The sequence below is a fragment of the Charadrius vociferus genome, unplaced genomic scaffold (assembly GCF_000708025.1).
Source record: "Charadrius vociferus isolate BGI_N301 unplaced genomic scaffold, ASM70802v2 scaffold744, whole genome shotgun sequence".
NCBI lineage: Eukaryota > Metazoa > Chordata > Aves > Charadriiformes > Charadriidae > Charadrius > Charadrius vociferus.
Window position 1 is genome coordinate 793000 of NW_009648252.1, and position 23567 is coordinate 816566.

General features: G+C 41.7%; 1 protein-coding gene across 1 annotated transcript in view; it reads left to right on the top strand.

The window, feature by feature from the left end:
- MCTP1 (multiple C2 domains, transmembrane 1) overlaps positions 1-23567 on the top strand; it is a 177353-nt gene that overhangs the window by 113793 nt on the left and 39993 nt on the right. The window contains exon 14 of the mRNA XM_009884339.1: positions 9680-9799. Within this exon, the coding sequence (XP_009882641.1) occupies positions 9680-9799 (120 nt within the window). The remainder of the gene's footprint in view (positions 1-9679; positions 9800-23567) is intronic.

Genomic DNA, 23567 nt, shown 5'->3' on the forward strand with positions numbered 1-23567 from the left:
AGAGCGCAGCAGAGGGGCACAGTCCCCCCTCGCCCTGCTGGCCACGCTGCTGGGGATGCAGCCCAGAATACCACTGGCTTTCTGGGCTACGAGCACACATTGCCGGCTCACGGTGAGCTTGTCATCCACCAACACCCCCAAGTCCTTCTCCTCAGGGCTGCTCTCAATCCATTCTCCACCCAACCTGGATTTGTGTGTGGGATTGGCCTGGCCCAGGTACAGGACCTTGCACTTGGACTTGATGGCCATGACGTTGTCACTGGCCCACCCCTCCAGCCTGTCCAGGTCACTCTGGATGGTATCCTGTCCCTCCAGCATATTGAGCGCTCCACACAGCTTGGTGTCATCAGCAAACTTGCCGAGGGAGCACTCAATCCCAACATCCATGTCACTGACAAAGATGTTAAACAGCACCGGTTAGATGAAGTTACGAAGAGTTACAAGCTGAAAGGTATTATTATTCATTAAAAAGTATTTACAAAGAAGTACATTAAAAGGCAGAAAGACATTTTCTTATATTGTGTGAACAACTTGCAGGTTGTTCAGTATGTACTTAAGTAAAGCTGGACAATGAAATACAAACAAATCCTAGGCTTTTGTTTATTTATTGTTGTACAGGTATACCCAACCAATACTCCAGACATCATAGAACAACAAAATTAAGCAGGTCATCAATCACAAGTATGAAAATCAGCCTGGAAAAGTCACCAAGGTTGACTGATGGTCTTGAAAATTTTAAATAAGCCAACGTTAGACTAAGGTACTTGATATCAAGTTGTAGTTGATGGCAAGTGGCACCTTCTAAAGTCACTTCTAATATGTAAAAAAGATTTTAAAGAAATCATTAGGGAAATTTGAATGTCTACATGTATTAATGCTGTAATGAATGGATGTTGTCATCATTTTGAAAAGCAGTTGCCCTGCTTCTTGGTGATTCTGCTGTCATCCTATTCTTTGGTGCCTCTATCTCTTCTTCCAAAAGAAAAAAACACCCCAAAACATATCAGAATATTTTTAAGAACAGAGGAGAAAAAAAAAAAAAAAAGCAGCAGAAAGTTTGCTTGATTCAACCTTAATTTCAGCTCCGAGTGAAGGGACAGACTCAGCAAGAGGTTTCTGTGTGTGAACAGTTGACATCTCCAGGACGTCAGGGAAACCAGTGTGTTGATGCAGCTATCTCCAAATAGTTGTGGAAACAAAATTATAGAATTTAGCCCTAAGTAAAAGTTTAAGCCAGAGTACCTTCAAAATAATAAGGGCAAACAGTTCCAGCCTGTGAAATGACCCTTCAGAAGAGCTTGTGGAAGTGTCTCTGGTCTTCTAGGGAGTACAGTGTTTCTGTTTGTTCCTTACATGTGGGTGGTTATCAAACCAAAAATCAGTACTTTTACATTTTATCACTGGAAATCACAAACTGACCGAATACCTTTAACCACGTGATTTTAGTCTTCATTCATACAATTTAAATTTTATTTCTGCCCTGTTACTTCTGACAGACAGTTGGCAAAGTGTGGCTGTTTCCCACAGCCAAAGGGCTTACTTTTTCAATGGCTAGACTTCCTAATATCCTAATGGTCCATTTATTTTGATGGTGGTTATTTGTGAATGAATATGGGGGGGGGGGGGGTTTTTTTTTTTTTTTTTGTACCCATAAAAAAGAAATAAAGATGAGCACAATTTAAACATTTGTGAAGTTTAAGTAGTTGACATTCAGCTTTTTATAGTGTGTGACTTACTTTTCTTTGAAAAAAGTAAGTGTGCAAGTCTTAATTTCCGGTGTTTCGGTAATGGTGGCTATTTCTACCCTATTAAATTTTTTATAGTGTTTGTCTCAAGATGCTGAATGATTTCCTTTGATCTGCAAAGATGGACATAGGATAAGGAAGCAAATGAAGGAAAAGTTAATCTGATGCAGTATGGGATGCAAATGAAAACACAGTATTTGGAACAGCTTTCACAAAGGATGTCTGGAGAACATGTCTGTTGTTTGGACTACAGTGGACATACCATGAAGCCATTCTCAGTGAGCTAAAGAAGATACCCAATATTTTTTCCCTATAGCCAGCTTAATAACTTTTGACAGACAATTTAATTTTACAGTCCTCAGGAATTTGGGAGGAACAGGAGGGGGGTTCAAAGCCCATCAGCCCCTGCTCCGTAGCTCACGCTGTAAGGAAGGAAGGGGGCAATCCCTGAATCCCATAAATAGCTGTAGTTATCTCGTGTGATCCATGTTGTGATTTTGCACTTCTCACAAAGTCAACACTTTAGATTTTTCATCTGAAGTGACACATACATTTACACTTCCAACAGTCCCACCCTCACAGCAGTGCAATTGTAACAGAGGAGAAATCTGCCAGATTCCAAATTTTGGGGTAAAAGGAACATAAACATAGATTTGTGACATAGATCTGTGTGTGAAAAAAAAAAAAAAATTATGTGAAATGTACTTTTTAGAAATACCTTTCATAGTGTGACATTTCCAACAGAAATGGCATGCACAGTTCTGTAACTGTTAGCCAATTTTTAAGGATTTTTAGGATTGGCAAGGACAGGATTGATTTCCACGACAGGGTGAGGTATGTGCAATGGGGAGAGGCCCAATGTGCATCTTCAAAAAAAAACCAAAAAAACAAAAAAACCCAACACAGTAAAATTGGATATTTTGAATTACAAAATGGCTTGAATCTTACAACTGGTGACTATCCGCCCCTGCCTGCAGCAGAACTGTGCTAATAAGAATAGGTCAACCTAAGATTTATATATTAAATGAAAGTGAAATCAGTCTGGGGACAGGCATTAAAAGCACTTTTTTACTTGAAAAATAATTACTGTGTAGAACAGCCTTCTAGGTGATGTCGTCTAAACAAAGAGATGGGTCGTTGAGGAAGCAGTTGGGTGTTGTTCAGAAAATTCAGAATTGAAATGGGACGGACGTTAACCCAATCGCCCCGTCCTCAGATATGCGTTTGATCTATTGCATCCTAGTTGGGCATTTGCTACCTGATGCCAGGTGTGATTGCTCATAGGGAAAATACTATCAATTTCTCTTAGTTTGTCTGTCTGAGAGAATAAATCTGTGCCGAAGTGCCGTGACAATGGCAAGAGGCTGCGAGTACAGGAATGGCCTCAGCAAACCATATTTGGCCTTCTGATTTTAACCTGGGTGCTAATTCCACAGCTGGAATAATGCAGTTCAGAAACTCTTAAGTGAAGGGAAAAAAAATGACTCAAGAGATCCCACATCTTGTAAATATTTACTCTGGAGTGGGGTGGGTGTCATTTTTATTTCCACCTCACTTTTGCTACCTGACACTGGTTACAGCGATAGGAGTTTTATTTCAGTAATTCATGTGCTGTTTAAAATGACGCTGCGTCCATGCTCAGGGGTTCGCGTTCTTCAAATTATCAGCATTCTCAAAACAAAGTCATAGCACTTAGGATGTGAAACATCAGTTAAAAGTTTTAAGGAGGAAAGTAAACAAAAATTAAATGAAAATTTTCAAGCTTTTAACTAGAGCGTTTTTTTTGGTGCTGACAGTCTTACAAAGACTCATATTATAGTGTGATTGAACAATAGTATCATCCTGAAGGTTGTTCAGATGAAATAAGTCTGTCTAGCTGTAGATGTGTTTCAAAAACAAGCTCGGTGGGTTGAAGCACATCAAATGAGTCATATCTAATTGCCAGACTTGTTTCTCTAATAGCTAGCAATATGCCGTGCTTAGGTGAAAGAAGTGAGATGTAATAGAAATGCGGGTTCATTGTACAGGGTCTCAACAAGGAAAAAACATGACCAGAGATGTCCTACCTAGTAAGAAGTGGAATTTCTTTGGCTGAGTGTTCTTCTAGATTTGGGACCCAAGTGCTCTAACGAGAGCTACCATAGGTCTTCCAATACACCAAAAGCCATATTGAGACTGGGTTCAGTATAACGCTTCATCCAGTCTGGTAAGATCTTATTATTATTTAACATGGAAATATCTCCATTTTATTCTTCTGCATGAAATAAATAGAGAGAATGAGAGTAAAAATCTAAATCTCAGTGAACCGGACTGTTCTAATTCCAGCAAAAGGAGAGAAGATGCAGGAAATTCTATAAATTTGTTTCTGAGTTAAAGGAAAAGTTCTTATAGGCTCAAAGATGGTAATTATTCAGCATTTCTCACACTACCAAGACCTCAGGCATTTAAAATGGAGAACCAACACTAGTCCAAGGTTGCACTGGAAATCTGTTGAAAGAACGCAGTTGGGAATGACATGGCATTTTTTCTGTATTTGTTTTACGCGTTCCATGCTTTTGCTATTTTCAAATTGACTTTCACCTATTCAAAGAAATGGAGTAAGAGATAATGTGTTTTGGACTCAGATCTTGGAGAGTGCACCTTCTCCTCCTGGCACTCAGGTAATTGGAAGTGAAATTGCAAGACTGCTGAAAAAAAACTGTCGGAGGATGCTTTAGACCATGTTCAAAAGGGACATTTCTTCCAGACTTACCTGAATGAGGGCACCGCGTTTGAAATGGGTTCCCATACGTGTTTATATTAGTACTGGTGTGTTTGAGATCTGATACAGCTGGAGGAAATACTTCCTTTTAAATTTTTTTAATAGAAGTGCCATACAAGATGAGAAGAGCCGCCATCGCCAGAGGTAACTGACTAGTTCTGTAGTGGAAGAGGCTACTGCCTCTCCAAGGTACAACAGAAAGTGTTTCCAAGTGTTTCGTAGTGTAAACACCGTGCAGGGTTTTACTGGAGCCTAAAAACCCACAGTACTTCGCAGACAGTCTGTACCACGCAGATATGTGGGTTATCTCTCATTCTTTCTCGTCTTCTGAGAACACATCCCAGGGACAAAGCCTCAGGAAATACAATTGTCCTTTTCAGCTTAAAGGGCAAATGGATGATCTTGTGATTACAGCACAGAGCTTGGAGCTGCAGACGCCGGCTCCACTTGTGATGATTGTGCCAAGAAGCCGTGCAGCCAACTTTTACCTTTCCAGGGTAATCAGGAGTTGGGTAACGCGTATAATGCAAGGATTTAGGGAGTATGCAAACAAGGCTGGGAGGATCCTCTGTGAAAATGGTCAGAGAAAGCCAGAACTGGAAGAGGAAGCTGCAGCATGAGCAGCATGCCCCGTGCGACACAACGGCACTGGGCACGGCCATCTCCCACCACGCTGCCAGACACATTGCAGCTCACGACTCCAGGTGCTGCTGATGCAAACCTCTACGGCTCCTGTGTCCTCCTGGGGCTGGCTGGGATGCTCGCCTACAGACATGTCCCCTTCCCCATCACTGCCAGCAGAACCCCGGGGAAGCTGAAAGGCGTCCTGTCAATCTCCTTTAACATTTTTGCCTCAAAATAACGCGCATATCGAGGTTGGTGTGAGGGTGCGGGCTCTGGAAAGCTCCCTACGTGTCAGCTGGAAGCACCCTCACACTTGGTCCTCTGACCTTCACTGAACCCAGGCACTTCTGTGGAGTGAGCAGTTTCTAGCTTTTGTCAGAAGGTTCTCAAACAGCCATACGCACAGCCCTCCGCCCTCATCTGAGGAGGGCGACGAAGATGCTGGGAGGGCAAATGGGGGGGTTCAGCCTGGAGAAGAGAAGGCCAAAAAGGGGAGACCTCAGAGCCCCTTCCAGTGCCTAAAGGGGCTCCAGGAGAGCTGGGGGGGGGACGCTGGATCAGGGAGGGGAGCCGTGGGACGAGGGGGAGAGGTTTTACGCTGGAAGAGGGGAGATTGAGATGAGATCTGAGGAAGAAATTGTTGGCTGTGTGGGCGGTGATCCCCTGGGGCAGGTTGCCCCGAGAAGCTGTGGCTGCCCCATCCCTGGAGGTGTTCAAGGCCAGGTTGGACGGGGCTTGGAGCAACCTGGGCTGGTGGGAGGTGGCCCTGCCCAGGGCAGGGGGTGGCACTGTATGGTCCCTCCCAAATCGAACCATTCTGTGGTTCTATGATCTGCTCCACTCACTCCTGCACCTGAGGATGTGGGTCAGTGTCTCCTGCGTGGGGTGCTCCTTTTTTGCACGTGCTCTTCTCTGCTGGCAGTCAAAACAGAAGCAAAAGGACAAATAAAAGGGACTGGGAAACAAAGGGGTTAATGCTGTGAAGTCTGTGGGTGCAAACAGAGTTCTGTTAAAAATGAAGTGAAATTGGGTGGAGGTAGATAAAAAGAAATCTGAAATAATTGTTCTGTAGAATATGGCCTTTCCACATAGGCAGAAATCTTTCTGTTCACTTCTGTCTGAAGAGAGAGTCAAATAGAGAATCTCGTCTCTTAATTAGAAAGAAAAATACTCATCAAACACATCTCATCACTGGAAAGCTAATGATCCACAGCTGCTAGTCTGAAAGGGCAGGCTTTTTTTCTGAACAGTAGGAAGTGTTAATCATTTTGGATGAGATTTCTTTTTAAAATATACTGTAGTTTGCAAAAGAATAGGATATTCAATATTCTAACTTAAATTATTTTTTGAAGTGTTGTACACCAGGGATAGTGTCATGTGTCTCCCTGAATGATCATTTAATGCCTGTGTCTCTCTCTAAGAGTATCAACTGATGTGATGTTGTAAATGGCCAGTTCATGCCTGTGACTCTGAAAATCTTGGTCTCATGGGGGAGAAGAAAAAAAGTCCTCCCTTATAGTCTTCTGTGTAGGAAATGGCAGCTATATTAAACTGTAACCTTTGAGACTCCCACTCCTCCCTTAAAATAGTTGGCTTGTTTCAGTAGTGATGAGGATCCTTTTTTTAGACAGAGTTAGAGCCATTATTTCTTTGGAAGAGATCATACCACATACAGTCCATGTTCCGCTGGATGCTTTATAGGCACGGGCACATCCCAGAACTGCCCTGTTGTACTTGTTCCTTAGCTTTTCTGGATTTTTTTCCCCTATACTTGTTTAATGGTTGGATATGTAGGTTTTCCTCCCCTTCATGCGTGAAATAAAGCGAAGTTTTCTACGTACCACTTCCCTTCCTCCCTTCCCCTCCGCTATCAGTCCCTTTATGCCGAAGAACTGAGCCCCCAGATTTTTCTGCCATTCTGCACAAGATTTTGGGATTGCTCATGTTTACTTAAAAGTTTTGTCTGGTACTGGGAATCTGCTTATTTTCTCCCAGTTGCATTTTGTGAGTGCATTTCTCTTCTGGGGAAGGTAGTGAGGCCATTTCACTTGCAGTGCCATCGCTGTGCTGATCTCGCACAGCACACGGCTCATTTGGGTTGCAAATAGTCCCTGTTTTCCTGGTGCCTGCCCGAGACAGGCGCCTGAACGGGGGAACTGGTTAAAATTCAAGCGGACTAGATGGAAATGAAGCTGGCAGGTCAGTGAAATCATCTAGAGGAGATAGCTGGTGTAATATCCACATTTTCAAAAGGTATGTCCTTACAAGTCATAAAGAAGTAATATCTTAATATAATATTTGTTGACCGACAGAGTACAGTACTGTACAGAATTAAATACTCAAGGATCATTTGACACTTAGAAACGACAAGTGATGGGTGTTTGGATGAGAACCCGTTGATGTCCTGGAGAACAGGGTATATGAGGACCGTGTTTATCAGTCTCCGGTCAGGTCCATATGTCCTGAGACCGCCTTTGGTTGCTGCCTTCTTTTCTCTGGAGCTGGGAATTGTTTGGGTATTACTTGATTTTCTTTATGTCTTTCTAACCAAAGTTCAGATGGGACCATCAGAAAGACTGTATGCATCGCCATTTCTCAGCAGGTAATCTCCGGTATTTGCTTCTCCGATACTTGGGTGACGTTTTCCGACTTCCAGAGCTCCCTTCAGTTTGCATCCATTGACTCGGGGTGTTTCTGGGGTTAAAGGGCGCAAGGATTTTTTGCTTTTCTTTTGAGATGCGGATTCTGTTGTAAGTTGGCTATGGCGAATTTACTGCGTCAGATCCCCGCAGATCTTGCTCTCAGACAGGTAGTTAGCAAGCTCACAGAAGAATCCTCGAATTCTGAGAGCTGTTGTTTGCTTCTTATTCATTACCATTTCTAACAGATTTCCTTTTAAACTAAACAACCTAAAAAAGGCTGTTTTCTTTCAAAGGAAATATTAACTGTTAGAAGTGCCAGTATCCTCTTATGCATGTCACACACACTGCTTTTTCAGGTCTTTCAGTATTTATCGTGTTTGTCTTGCAGTCTCACAGGACTTCCATATACATAGCATTCAGTGGTAGAAAGCAGGAGGGTGAGTTAAGTCAGCTGATCTTGAGAGAGGAGATGACTTAAAATACAGATTTTTTTTCTTTTATGTGGGAGCTCGTATTTGATAAGAGAAATTTTTTTAACCCTAAACAAAAATCCAGCAGAAGACTATTAAAATCCCCGTTTTATTCTTACTTGGCTTTATATGCACTCATTTGGGAAAATGAGCCCCTTTTTGGTTTACCTGGGCTATTGGCATTGCTTCGGGTTTGCTAGTTCTGTGGCACGCCATCTTCATTCATTTTAGTAGGTATTTAAAAAGCAAATATTGAAAAGCCTAACTATTTGGCTGCAAAAGGCTTAGCAGGATTTCTGCGTATATATCCAGCTGTGGTACATAGCATGATTTGCTATAATAGTTTAATGTTTGGGTTTTGTTGCATTAGAAGAAAACAAACCCAAGTTAGGGCTAGAGCTGGCTAAAATAAATGGGGTTTTGTTCATAGGGAAAACTGGATGTAAAAATGGGTTTAGTTTCACCCCAAGTCCAAATATGTTTAGTTCCTGCAAACCAATAACTTTGTACCAGCACCAGTAGGGAACATATCTAGCTGGATGTATCTCCACCAACCAGCTACAGGCTCTGACAAATGCTTAGGGTTTCCAGGCTCTGAAAAAAGTCGTCTCTGTATGGCCAGATGGGTCTGAGGCTGAAGTCTGGCGAAGCGTGTCCGAGCCGCGGCGTACAGAGCTGGCAGTGGGGACGGGTTCCTCCTGGGGTGCCGTCCCCGTGAGGCCGCGGGGCCAGAGGGCAGCCCCGGGTACCGTCGCGCACATCATGGGGAGACGTGACCTGACCACACTCCAGCCTTGGAGCGCTGGAGGTGTTTTGAGGACACACTCCCACAAATCAAAGTTTTCGACGGGGTAGCTTCTCAGCGTTCCTTTTAATCCAGTTTTCCATAAATCTGCGGTCAGTACTGTTTTACTGGGCTTTCATTAGAATAGTTGAAAGATTTTACCTTTAAGTGTGTTTTTTAGCTAGTTTTCTATGCAAAAGATTTGTTCAGATCTGGTTGTGATGTTTACTTCTTCTGCTTGTTTATGTGACATTACTACGAAATGACCAAGTTGCTCTTTGCCGTAAACAGCAAATTAATTTTTATCCATGGAAACAACTAACCTCTTCTTTCTTAAATTGTGATCTTATTTTTATGCTCTTTCACATTATTATGTACACATAGGCATTATTTTAAGAGAGAACAATTAATATTCCTCTTAGACTACACTACATCAATTTTCCTTTTGCAAGAATTAAGGTACGAAGCGATGGGAAGTGTAGCGGTTGTTCCATGCAGGTAAGTGGCTAGTCAGCAAAAAGTGGTTAAACAACTTTCCTGCCTAAGGAGAGGTGGATTTCTTTAGAATTGTTTTAATTTATTGCTCTTAACTGTGCACAAGAGTTTAATGTAATGCAGATTTGAATCACTTTTTTTCCTGATCTGTCTTCTAGCTTTTTCTTTTTGTGGTCTGGAACTTTGAGCTCTACATGATACCACTGGCTTTGTTGTTGCTGCTGGCATGGAACTACTTCTTGATCATATCAGGGAAAGATAACAGGCAACATGATACGGTAAGTCTTCTCTACTTCAAGTGCATACATGTCCTTTTCTTTTTTTAACTAGGTAAAATTGTGTAACTGAGTTTAAATATGAAATCTTTTTGAAAACGTCTCAGTTCACGATGCTCGATGGACAATTTTCCCACCTGCAATTTAATTTTTCTCCAGCTGTCCAATAAATGTGTCTGGGTTTGTTGAAAATGTTGTGTAAAAATACAGGAGAACATGTACTGTCCTCAGAAACCGGTTTGTGTGGGAGCAGAGGCGAGAGGCTTATTGGTCAGGAGAAGGCAAATTCTTTGAAAATTGTTTTGTGTGGCTGAAAGTCCTTATGTCGCATTTTTTATTTCACATATTGAAGTTAAAGATTAAAATCATTCCAATTTGTTAACAGTTTCAGGATGTATCACATTTTATTTTATTTCACAGCTTATCATTAATATGTTAACATTCATTTAGCTTAATATAAGCCTTTTCTTATTTTCTTGTCCTCATCTAATGCCATCATTTAATTACATGCATATAGTTGGGACATAAAGTGGCAAACGTTTACAAATAACTGACATTTATTAATAATAAAAGCATGGTTCAGATTTTCAGAAGTACATATCAAAATTTGAAGTTGTATTCTACGCTGTGCAAATTTTCTAGTATCCAGGATTTTGCATGTATTTTATTGCAGAGTCTTATGAATTTGACATTTGTATCAGTATTCATATCCCAAAAGCAGTGTGCTGTCTAGGACATCCTGATCTGGATGGATAACTGCAGGGATCGGAAAAAAACAAAACGTGTTGGATAATTGGTCTCAGAGGGTAGCGGTTAGTGGAAGTTGGTAAGAAGTAGAGTGCCACAGTGCACAAGGACCTGTCCTGGTCTCTATCAATGACCTGTAGAGTGCACTCCCATCAAGTTTTTGGGTGACACCAAGTGTGTGGGACTAGTTGATACCCTAGATCTGCCAGTCAAAGAAACCTAAGTAGGCTGCAGAGATGAACCCATTCAAGAAGGAAAAATGTGAAATCTTGCTCTTGGGGAGGAATAGCACCTTGCAATGATACAGGCTGAGGATTGATTGTCTGGGAAGAAGCTGTCTGAATTGGGCCTGGGCATCTTGGAAGACAGCAAGGTAGTTACGAGCCATCAGCGTGCCCCAGCAGGAACAAGGGCCTCCAGCACCCTGGGCTGCATTAACAGGAGGACAGGCATTGGATCAAGGGAAGCGATTATCCCCTCTGCTCAGCACTTGTTAGACTGCATCTGGAATAGTGTCCGGTTTTGGGCACCCCCCGTTCAAGAAATACATTGATTAACTTGAGTGAGTTCAGTGGAGGGCTGCCAAGATGGTGAGGGGGCTAGAGCCCTTGCCCTGTAAGGAGAAGCTGGGGGAAGTGGTCTTGAAAGAGTCTGGAGAAGAGAAGTCTTTGGGTGACCTGAGCAGCAGCCCTCCACTACTGACAGGGAGGTTATCAAGAAGATGGAGCTACACTCTTCACAGTGATGTGTGCTGGAAGAGACAACAGGCGTAATTTGAAACAAAAGAGGTTCAGACTGGAGAACCTTTTTTGCCTTGAGAATTGTTAAGCAGTGGAAGAGGTTGCCCAGGGAAGTTGCACAGTTGCCGTTGGAAGTTTTCAGGACCCGACTGGCTCAAGCCCGGAACGACCTCATGGCTGACCCTGCTTTGGGCAGGAGGTTGGAGACCACTTCCAGCCTGAATGATCCCATGACCCTCATGTCTGGCAACTGCAGTTATTAGTGACCAGAGGAACCGATGTGACTCTGATCCTGGCACTGGTATTATCTGTCTGCATCACTAAGGCTGTTATGCTTCCAAGGGTCATCTAAAATTAAGGATGGGGATGATAGAGGTATTCCGTAATCCCAGAAGTTGTTACATTTATGGAAAAACCCTAAGATCAAGATTTTAAAGATGCATTAGTTAAATCACAGCCCTTAGTCTCCCGCTGCCTGAAATGCTTAAAGCTTCTCAACTTGAAGGTTTTATGAGTAGCTGAAATCCCAAGTGAAAGGAGAGATTTCACTTGTGAGCTACAATACACTTCATTTCTCTCTGAAATACCACCTGCCTGTGAAGATTAATTGGGTCATGTAACTTTTCTAACAAAATGATGAAGCTATTGATGGGCTCTCTGTTGAGAACACCAAATGCTACTCTAAAAAAGTTCCCCTTGTTGAGGTTGCTTCAGACCAATCTATACAGCTTATATCAACCAATCGTGTTCATCCCAAATATTTGATAACTGTGCCGTTGATTACTCTTTTTTCTTTAGGTTTATCACAAGTAAGTTGGGGCCTCATTTTTAATGAATTGAGCTTGGTTATCATCATGGTGAGCATCTGTCTTCTACGAAGTGATCTGCAGACTTACTGGATGCCTTTGTAATTAACTCACAAATCTTCAGTAGTATCACAAGTCCTTAGCTCAAGTCATTAGCACAGTATCATTAGATTAGGAGTCATTTAAATATTTCTGTTTTCCTATGCAGAGTGTAAATATTAACTAAATTAATTAAGCAGTGTTTCCGAGTGGCTAGAGAATGCTTCAGGATTCACATGATCTGGCTTCTGTTCCCAGGTCTCCAGAGATTTCTTGTGCGCCTCAGTGAAATCGTTGACTATGTATCTTAGGAATATCATCTGTCTTTAGAAGTTGCCCTGAAATCCTCAAGCTGATGATAAGACAAAAAGATAAATATATTTGTTAACTTTCCTTACTCAATTAACACGAGGCAAGCGTAGTTAAAAACTGTATGCACTTAATACTTGTTTCACGTCTGTGGAAAATACTTAAATTTGGGACCTTCAAAAGTAGCTCAGAAAAGTCAGTTTCCATTGTAATATCGCTACAAGAAAACGATTATGAATTGTCTCATCAGTTCAGGCGTTAGGGACTGTGCTCTTCTGCAGGTCAATGAATTGGTCACCACTGAGTTTCTGCCTGGATGTGGCAGATGGATCATTAACTCATCCTTGTTGGACTGTCGCTGTAAGACCAGGTATCATTTTCTGTGTCCTCCTGGGCATCAGTTTCTTTGAATTAGTTTGAAACCCATTTTCTTGTGGAATAATTCACCTCCCAAATGGTCTAGGTTACTCTGTCCTAACATGAGCTCTGCTTGTTTGAGTGTGTGTATGAGTATTTTGCCATTTCCTCTGACTCCGGAGTCATATGTGCATGTCCTTTCTTGAATTAAAAGTGCGATGAGGTTGGGGCAAGGGGGACCCCCAAGTGTATTTACTACTAGGAGATAAGTCTATTGGAAAGTCCAATGGAGAGGTGAAGCGGCATATTAGGCGTTATTGCTTCCGCGGATTCGACTGGACTCTCTTTGTAGGATTGGTCATCATTGTGGTTTTAGTCAAACACTGGCACAAACTTCAAAGGCAAGCATTGGATTCTCTGTCTTTTATACATTTAGGTCACATTAGTTGTGTTTCTGAAAGATATGCTTTCATCAAATACAAATTCTTGCATTATATGTTGGTGTAAGCAGATGTAGATAGATTTAGTGGATGGATCTCTAAATGAACCTGTGAGAACGCAGAACTGATCTAAAATGAATGAACTTCTGGCATTAGTACATGTGGCAGGTACAAAAACATTGCAGAAAACATGTTTCCTTCCAATATTAAGCAAGGGAAAAAATCACTAAAATGGCATTCTTAATGTTTTCCTCTGAATTTTGCAGAAACGTTTTTGTCTGAAGAAGCCTACCTAGCTGCTCTCTCCAAGGATCCTTGCACTTCCTTATAATCGTACTGCTAAATACCTGACCTCACAAAATAATTTATTTTCAGCACAACTGCCGTTCTCAGCTTAAACCATCACCACCTAGACATACAAGACTAGAACTGAATGGATATTACTGCTTTTATTCCCGCCCACCCCCCACCACCTTGTGCTTTTTTTCCAGCATCTTTTTCATATCCTCTGAGGGAGAGGAAAGGTACCAACTGCTGCCGCGTTTTTTCTGTCCCCGCTGGTCCTTGTCACCTGCGCCGGATCCAACCGGTGGGGATCAGCACCCGACACGTTTCCAGCCCTGTGCCTGCGGTGGGTAGAGGGCAGCGGAGCACGGCACGGGGACGGACCGCTCGGGATACTCGCAGAGAAGAAGGACAGAGAGAGAGCAAAGGACTGGCTTATTTCATAGCAGCCTTGCCTCTCTGGGAACGCCAAATCACATCTTACAATAGGCGGACGAACAGAAAAGTTCATCCCACACAGCTGTAATTGAAAGACTTCTAGATATAGCCAAACTAACAGAAAGTATGCCAGGGTTTAAAGCTTCTTTTCAGTCTTTTTAAGAAACTACTTAATATTTTGATGTTTTCAAATGTGTTGTACAAAAAAAAACCTCACTTTTATAGCTTGGAGAAAACAGCGGCACTGCTGTCTGAGGTCTTTTCTTCACTTTTATTTCTAAGCAAAAGTCACAGTTATTAGACCTGCACAAAGTTAGTGGGGAAAAAAAATCTTTTCTTTTTTTTTTTTCCTGCTTTTCTCTTCAGGCTGTGTTCTGACTGCCTGCTGGAGCTGCCTAACTTAAGGAATGGTCAGATAATCCCTCAAAGTGATTAAAAATGTTCCCACTCTCCAGCTGCTCTTGTCCCCTTCCCTGAGATGAAACAGATGATTGTGTGATTGGAACGTGTCGTATCATGAGCAAAACCTGGTTTGCATAGTTATCAATTTCTTTTTTCCCCCGTGTATGTAATCCTGACTACCACAGTTGGGACAAACTGTGGCAGTCTCTCACAGCTTTTGGGCCATAATGCTTAACTGCTGTAACAGGCCCATTTCATCTCCTCTGGTGACACTGCAAGTTCTTGTTCTTCCTCGACTAAATAGGTCGCAGACCCAGGTCATCTTCTCCTTCATCCTGCCATTAAGGAGGAGGGGCTGGAAGAGGAGTGGATGTACCTGGCAGGTCAACAACGAGTTGCATCTCTGATGTTGACAACAGAGACTCGGTTTTTAAAACTATGGGATCCTCCTCGAGGGCTGAGGACTGTTAGGAAGACGCAAGATCCACCTCACCAAGTGCAGCAACATCTCTGCCAACAGGCTGGCCAACCTGATAAGGAGAGCATTAAACTAGAAATGGTGGGGGAGGGAGGGGGTGATGACCCACAATCAAGTGAGGAAGTGGTGGTCTGAGTTGGCAAGCAACATGATGGAGGGTGAAGTGCACAGGAGAGACCTTAAAACCAAACAAACAGGGCAGAGAGGGCCCACCCCAGGTGTAGGCACACAAATAAGGAAATGTTGCTCTGGAAGAGGTTCTTACACCCTTTCTGAGAACCCAGCATGCCAGGGGGTCTCTCCCTGAAGTGCCTCTGCATTAGTGTGCACAGCATGGGAACCAGCAGGAGTTAGGAGGTCCATGTGCAGCTACATGCATGCATGATCACAGAGATGTGGTGAGATTGCTCTCATCACCATCATGCAATGGATGTCTACTGGCTCAGCAAAGGGAAGATGATGAAGGGACTGGAGCATCTGGCATACATGGAGAGGCTGAGCAAGCTGGGACTGCTGTGCATGGAGAAGATGAGGCTCAGGGGAGGTCTTGACGATCTGTATAAGCGCCTGAAGAGAGTGTAAGAAGAGAGAGTCAGGCACTTCTCAGTGGTTCCCAGTGACAGGACAGTATCAATGGGCACAAAGTGAACTATGCGAAATTCCATCTGAATGCAAGAAACCACTTTTACCATTAAGTGTGGTCACAGCCAGGACCAGGTTGCCCAGAGAGGCTGTGGAGTGTCCATCCATGGAGATATTCAGGACCTTGCTGGACATGGTCCCGGGCAACCTGCTCAGAGGTGACCTTGCTTGAGTAGGGGGTTGGACTTAATGATCTCTGCTTGAGTAGGGTGGTTGATCTCAAGATGTCCCTCCCAGCATCTGCCACTCTGTGGTTCTCTCACTGAAGATATTAATCTTTCTCTCCTTTTGGTCTATTACTTGTTAGGGTTTTTTTCCAAGCAATTTAAAATTTAATAGAAGAACAATGCACATGCCTGGAGTTCTTCTGCCATATATACTCCTATGGAGAAGAGGTTTAATCACTTCAGTTCACATCCTGCATTTATAGTTAATACTTAGAGCCTTTAAGGAAATATTAAATAGCCAATTTCCTCTTGAAGTTTCAAGTTGCACATGTCATTGCATAGAAAATGATGGTGAGCAGCTGGGAGTTAATGTGCCATACACAAATTCTTATGAATCTGTATAATAAAGTATATACACATATTATTAATCTTGTAAGAGTGGTATAAAATGGCACAATACATCTTTTAATTTCACTGGAGCTTTTTGCGAAATAGGCTTCGATGACTTATGTTTCTAGAGTATATGTTTCTATTAAAAGTTAGAGCTGGACACGTTTAGGATGAAATTTTGAGAATAGAAGAAAAATTCTTAAAGACAACCTTTCACTTTGAGATTGTAACCAGTTTCTGTGGGTACTTTTTATATAGTGCTCCAATATGATATGTATCCTCAATTTTTTTATTTTTCTTTATGTCTATTCTGGAAATTGCCACATGAAGAAAAACAACTGGGTGAATGGGAAGAAGGATGCTTACGAATCCATCTTACTGGATTCTTTCCTCAAGAAAGGGTGGTAAGCATGATGAGCTTGAGTTGGTTGTGCAGCCCCTGCTCAGTTGCAACTAGAAGAAGTTTTCTGAGGAGAGTCTGATCCATTTCTTCTTGGGGCAAGGCAGCAGTGTCTGTCAGAGCTTGCGGTGAATTTGTTGCTGCCCTGTTTGGGGCAGAGAGTGCCGCTTGGCTGTACCTTCAACACAGAAACCAGCCCCACCAGGAAAGTGCTTGCCTTTAACCACCTGCTTCCCTGCAAATTGAAAACTGAGTTGCCAGGCAAATAAACAAGGTAGTGACTTGATTTTTCCATGTTTCTTCACATTGTGGTCTTAAGGCGTGGATGCATGAGTCCATCAAGTTCTTAGTTTGAAAGGGTCTCAAAGGGTTTCATCTGCAGGTGAATACAGGACAAACACCAAGGGCTTCAGGTCCATGGCCTGTGCAGCACGGAGGGGTGTTGTGCTTGAGGTCCAGAAGTCTTCTGCCAGGGAGTCAGCAGTGATTTCTGGCTGAGGGCTAAATTTATAAGAATTTATAGCAAAACCAAATACCATTGTCCCTGTCTTCTAGCTAGACCATGTCTGGAATATGTCATTTGCGCAAGATGATAGAAAAGGGTTGGCAGTTGCATCTTGACTTCCTTTTGACTGTACTTTCCTGGGAAGTTTTTCCTCGGTGTGATAGCAACCGCAGCACGAGGAGGACGTGGAGTTAGGAATAGAACAATACGTGTGTAAAACTTGTCTGATTTATGACACCTCTAAAAGTAAGGAAAATACATTTTTTGTAGACCAACTTTCAATGTGATGCAGAAAGGATTTTACCTTCTATTTGCTAACCACTAGCGAGACTTAGGTTCTCCTCCGCACCTTGGAATAGAAAGTGACTCCCACTCTGTTTCTGCTTGAGCCAGACGGTGATCAGCACATCGCTCCCAACGGGGCAGCGAAGTCCACGATCTTTCCTTAAAACGTGCAGCCTGCCTTACTTTTGCCAAATTAATCAGAGCTGCAAACTCACTCTCCACTTGTTATCACCAATAAAATACGTTGGAAAGGCTTTTTGCAAACAGGTCATCGTCTGTCCGGGTGCTGTCAGAGCACAAAGACCACCGGCAACCCGCGCCTGAATATTAAGTAGTCTGCTGAGAACCATTGCTGTCTTCATGCCGCTGTTTGGTCTTTCTACGCGATCCATATAGCCAGGGAGGAAAAATACACTATAGTGCCCCGCTACGGGACAGGGCTTTTTTAAATAAATCGAAAAAGAAACATGAAAATGTCAGCTTAATCAAGCATTTAAATTTTATTAATCAAGTCTAATTTTTATGAGTGCAAATAATCGCTGAAGCTGGACAAATTTGCTCTAGATTGCATCAGAAACATAATTTTAATATTTAATGGCCTGCTGAATTTAAATGGAGAATTATCTTTATGAAACATGCTCTTCATAATTTGCCATTAAATGAGAAATGAACAAATCAACATAAATCTTACATAAAGGTTATTTAACTAAATGTTGGTACTATAAATATTTTAAATGCATTATGAACTAATTTAACAGTCACACAGTACACTATATAAAGATATAAGTTGGGCAGAAAGCGTTTCTCTCCTGCAGCAAAATAGAATGTGATAGCGTGAGTGGCTGTCGGGGCTACAGTGGAAAGAGAGATGGTCCGCGATGCGGTTATACTCCCTGTGCCAGAGGTTTGCGTATGGTGTCGGAGTATGTAGTAACCCCCACAAAAACTTCACGTGGCTGTTCTCATCCCGGTAGACATTACAAGAACCAAATGCACTGTAGAAGCGGAATACTTTGGCTGAAGACAAAACACCAAAACCAACACCCCACCCTAGATATCTCCAGCATTTAGGAAGATGTGTATTTTCCTGTTGTAAACCGATTGATTTTTTAATTTAACTTTTTCCAATTTTTTTTTCCATTGCTGTGCTGTCTTGCAATACCATGGGCATCTAAAATAAAATTGAAGTTCACTGCATATAGAGGCATTTTTTCTATGAGACTGTTGTAATGATTGGGGTTTTTTTCATTTTTATCAAGTTATGCACAGCAACAAGATTCACTTTACAGGTTGTAGTGGCTATTATAAATAATTGATATTATATAAAGTAACATCAGGTTAGTTCCTAGTAGAAATTCCTATAGTCAGGTGAGATTTTTATTTAACTTTTGGTTGGTTTTCTTTTGCTTTAGCACATTTTAATCCAGCCTAGACTTTAAGAACTTTGGGATTGTACTACAGTTTTGATGTATTTACCAAAAACATATCAATACCTAGAAAAAAAAATAACCCAACCTGAATTTACAATAATATGGGTATTACGTACATTGTCACATAAAATACGTGCAACAGCTCTTTTCTACCAAAAAGCTTGTCAGCTCCAAATTTGAACATAATACATTGTGTCACACCCACAAGCTTAAAGTTATTTGGATAAACACTATTTTATAAGAGAAGCGTATCTGGTCCTACTAGAATCTGAAAACTGTTTGAAGAGAAGTAATAATAACAGTGAAAACCCATATTGCCCCATTGTGTTGTTAATAAGATAGTTTATCGTGAGGTTTTGCCCAAGAATTCTAGCTCAAAAAAATTTGTGAAGGTGGTTTTTTTTAATAGTCCTGCACAGTAAACTTGTCATTGATATTTAACCAAGCAAAGAATGTGTTTTTTTCGATTCTGCTGAACTAAAAATGAAGTGTTCTGACAGAGACCGGACATTTCAAGTGTACAGTACATGTTGAAGCCTTTAGATGGAGACATACTTCAAATAAACACCTAATATTCAGTTCGCAGTGCATTGTGTAAATACAAGAAAGAGCTAAAATAAATGAGAACTAAATATTGAAAGAAATACAGAGAAAAAGGCCCACTACTTGTACCACTTTTATGTTAAAAATTGCTTGGTCTTAACTACATTGGCAACCAAATATTGAGGGCATATAAAGCTGACAACAGGAAAAAGGTTACATGTTCTTGTATAATAAACTGCATTTACCGCCCATGTATGTTGCCAAGAAATTTATTATACTGTAAATAAAAATTCTTTTGTTGACATTACACAACTGCATGTAATCAGTAGCATGCATCAAAAGGCATCTGATACCCATATTAAAGTCTCATTTCCTATTAAGAATCAGACTAAATTACAACATGAGCACTTCCCAGCATAAGCTAACAAAATGCATTCTGTAAGAAGAAATAATTGTATTTGAGTGTCTCTGCAAAAATCAGGAAGTATTTTAGCGGTAAAGGACTAATGCTTTTCTTTTTAGTCTGCTGTCTTCTGCGCTGCAATATATTCGACCTTACTGGCAAGCTTATCACACTAATTATTATTACATCTAGTGGTTCGGTTATCTTGATTATTACTGCAGATGAAATACCCCAAGGTCAAAACATTGATAGTATAAATCAGGATCGGTTATATTCCAGATATACTACACTATTAAATCAGAATCTGTTAATTTGATTTTTATTTTCCTTATAAATGTGATATAAAAAAGGTGGACATTTTAATTAAGCTGTGTCTCCTGTAAAGTTTCTCCTCGACAACTCTGTGAAAGCAGCAGACGTGGTGTTGTGAAAATGAGCACAAAGCTGCTGCTATTGCGGGCTTATTGACGATGGACATCTTCGCTTCAGCTTGAAGTACCTGGAAATGACCCGAGAGAGCCCAAATGGATCTGCGCATCCTTCTTAATCCGTACACACTGCACAATTTTGTGTTACATTTATAGGTAAATGCTGAAGGGAGTGACACGCAAACACACGGTGCAGTTTATGTTGGGACAGTATGAATTAACATGAAATCCAAACAGTCCCAAACAGTGCAATTCTGGTCGTATTCGTTGCACATCTAAAATGTGTTTAATTGGGAACCAAATCTCATTCTTTTATTTTGTCTTATGAATGCCAATACCTTTATGTGAAAATACAAATGTCTGCAGATACCTTGACACCGTAACATGTGATATAGCATAAAACCTGTTTTATTTTGTTTTTCATTTGTAGCCCCCTATGTTTGAAGAACTACATCAAGTAAGATTTAAGCAAATCTAGACAAGTGCTAATGGGAGGGGGGCGTTGCTTCACATTAAAGAAGAATATTAAAGTCACAGTCATCAGGGTTGTCTGCAATCTGGTAGTGCCTCTCCTTTTATTTTTTTCCTAATTTTGCATATAAGCGCAGAGTAGATATCTGGTGTTGTTAACATGTAAAGATACCGAAGTATCTTCTGTGCAGGTGCTTCTGTGGGATCAGCCAATGAAATTAGAATGGAGGACAGGTCATGGGGTGACTTGGGGTTTGCACATTTTGTATGAGCTGCGGCAGAGAGGGACCTTTCATTAAAAGTGGTGTTAAGTTTCAACGCATCATTTTTCCACAGAGTCTTTAGATCCAGGAGGTATTTTAAAGTTCTCTCATGGAGTCTTGATCCAACATGCTCGTAGACACCTTGAATCCAACCCTGCTTTGCAGGTGTTGAAGTTAGAAGTCAGAACGAATTATTTTCTCAGAAGTCCTATCCTGTTTGCTAGCCAATAGATCATCTTTAGAATAAATGCGTGTTGCGCGTAATCGTCAGGTTCCTCAGAAGACTGTGTTCTAGCTGGGGTTTTCTTTGGCGCGGTGGTTGTGCTCCCTCCTGGTAACCTGCCGTAATGCTGCTGCGATAGAACTGATGCTCCTCCAACCTCCTATGGATCATGAATTCTGCAGTATTTATGGACTGAGTTCCTCAAAGGGTGAGAATGGATCGGGAGCAATGGCAGTACGCAGGAATGGGACCGTGTGCTCCTTCTGGTTAATGAGCTTTTACCAGGGCTGTTTTGCACAGGGAGGATCTTACTTGGCAGCACTTAAACATCGTCTGCACACTGTTCGGCTGTGAAGTAGCTGACATGCCGTGTTTGAGGCCGTCTACGTGTGTTTTTTTAAAATGTCATCGGTATTAGTATTACATTCAAGGGACAGTACCGAGAAACGGGTTCTTTCAAGACCTTCTACCAGTATGAGGCATATAAGTCTGTGACAAGTGACATTACAGAAGGTCGTGTCACTTTTAACTGCTTGCATTAGATCTTTCTGATTTCCCCAGTGCCCTTCCTTTGTTTGATTAATACTACTTGATTTCAAGCAAGGTATCGGAAGGCATAATTTAGAGTGAGTATTCTAGGGGCAATCTCGGATTCTTGCCATAGAACTTTTAATAAAAAAACCTCTCGTGTTTCATTTTATCTTCATATGCTTTTTCCTGTCCTCCCTCTCCTCTCCCTCCTTCCCCGTCTTCCCCCTCCCCCCACCACACCTCCCCCAGGTACAATGCTTGACACAGAGATCGGAATAACTGCTCTGTTCCTTCACACCAGAGCAGCACATGTGCACTTTATTTGAATAGCAACGAGGTGGAATCAAAGGGGGAAAAATTCCGTTGTGCACTTTTTTTTCTACAGTATTCTTACTAAGATGTTAAACTGAAATCTGTTGCTCAGATTGGCTGCGCCTCTCGTGAACAGCCTTGCTGTGTTCCGCAGAAACAGATCCTACTTCAGTATACGGCTTTTGTAAGGCTTCAGCGTACCTATTCTTCATGTATTGTGAGATTATGAAGAATCTCCTTTCCTTGTTTTAATTTGTCTCAAAGTTTTGAAAACACTTGTTTTGGTGGTTTAATAAATTGTATTATTGTGCCAGTATTGTCTGAATGTGCTTTTTTTTTCTTTTAACTCTTGTTCCGAGTTCAGAGACAAGTGAAAGCATGGGCCATGTTTCATATACTTTAAAGAATCCTTTATGCATCTTGAGCATAGGAACAGTTTTACTACATTTTATTTTGCTACAATAATTGAATTCTGTTTTCCTTTCCAGACAATTCAATACTCCGAGCTCAATGTAATTGATGATATGACTAACCTAGAACAAGAGCGTGGACTGGTCGTGGCTTTTGAATTAAAAAATGGAATGGAGGAGCCGGAAATCTGGGCTCAGTCCCGGGCTTCGGGTGATTTCAAAGGACTTTTTGTGTCCTTTGAACAAGTTAACATTTTGCCACTCTCTAGAAGCTTGTAAAGTAGTTTGAGATCATTAGATGAGGAAGGAAAAAAAATGAGAGTTTGAAATATTATTATCCAGGTAATTTAGAATGGGTATTGTCATGCAGGTGATTTCAGTGAGGTTCCATCATTTGCAACAATTTTAGAGGTTTCCAATTCAACTAATTGTCTCCATGCTAACTTTAGTGCTACTGTGAGACAGGCATTCTGCTGCTCAGTCCTGTCAAGACGAGGAAATTCTGGATGTACATAAATGAGATCTTTAAGTGTCTGGGGAATATTAATGTCGAAAAGTAAGAGACCTAGTGAGTTTAGTCAGCTCCAGGCGTAGGCAGTATCTGAGTCAACAGATTCAGGTTTATACTTTGGGCTTTAGTCACCTAATGATGAAATTACCGACATTTTTGTGTGTGGCAAAACTGATTTAAGAGGGTTTCCATCTCGCTGCAGCCCTTAACAGCTTGTTCTCTTCTCTCTTCTCAGTTCACCATTTCCTTGGTAGAGCTGATGCTGGCGTTTCTGGAGCTGCTCAGTAAACCGGGTCACTGAAACCATCCACATCAGAAGTTTTAGAGTGTTTTTTTGAAGAACTGTATCAGTCCAGTGATATAGTTTACAGCTCAGCTCCCCAAACACTTGGAACAACCCAGGGCAGATGACAGTGAGTTACCAGGAGAGGAGAGGGACAAGGAGGTGATGCAGGTGCATGGGAAACTGAAAATGCCTTTGCCTCCGCACAGAGGTCCATGAAGACAGGACCTCTCAGACACCTCCAAATGGGATGCGTAAAATGGCCTACTGAGCTGAGCAGGAGCTGACAAGCATTTCAACAACATGCTCTCAACATTTCCCTCTCTCCATGCTGAGAGGAGTGACCACCCCAATCTCTCTGGGCACTGCCTCTTTCTTTAAGAAATGGAGCAGAGCTGACCTAAACGGGAAAGAGGAGAAACTGGTGAAGGAGTCTTCTTCACGGATAGCAGCTACAGCCCAGCCTTGGTTCCTTCTTCAGCCTGAGGGGACTCACAAATAGATCTGCCTGGCTGGCATCAGGTCAGAGGCTG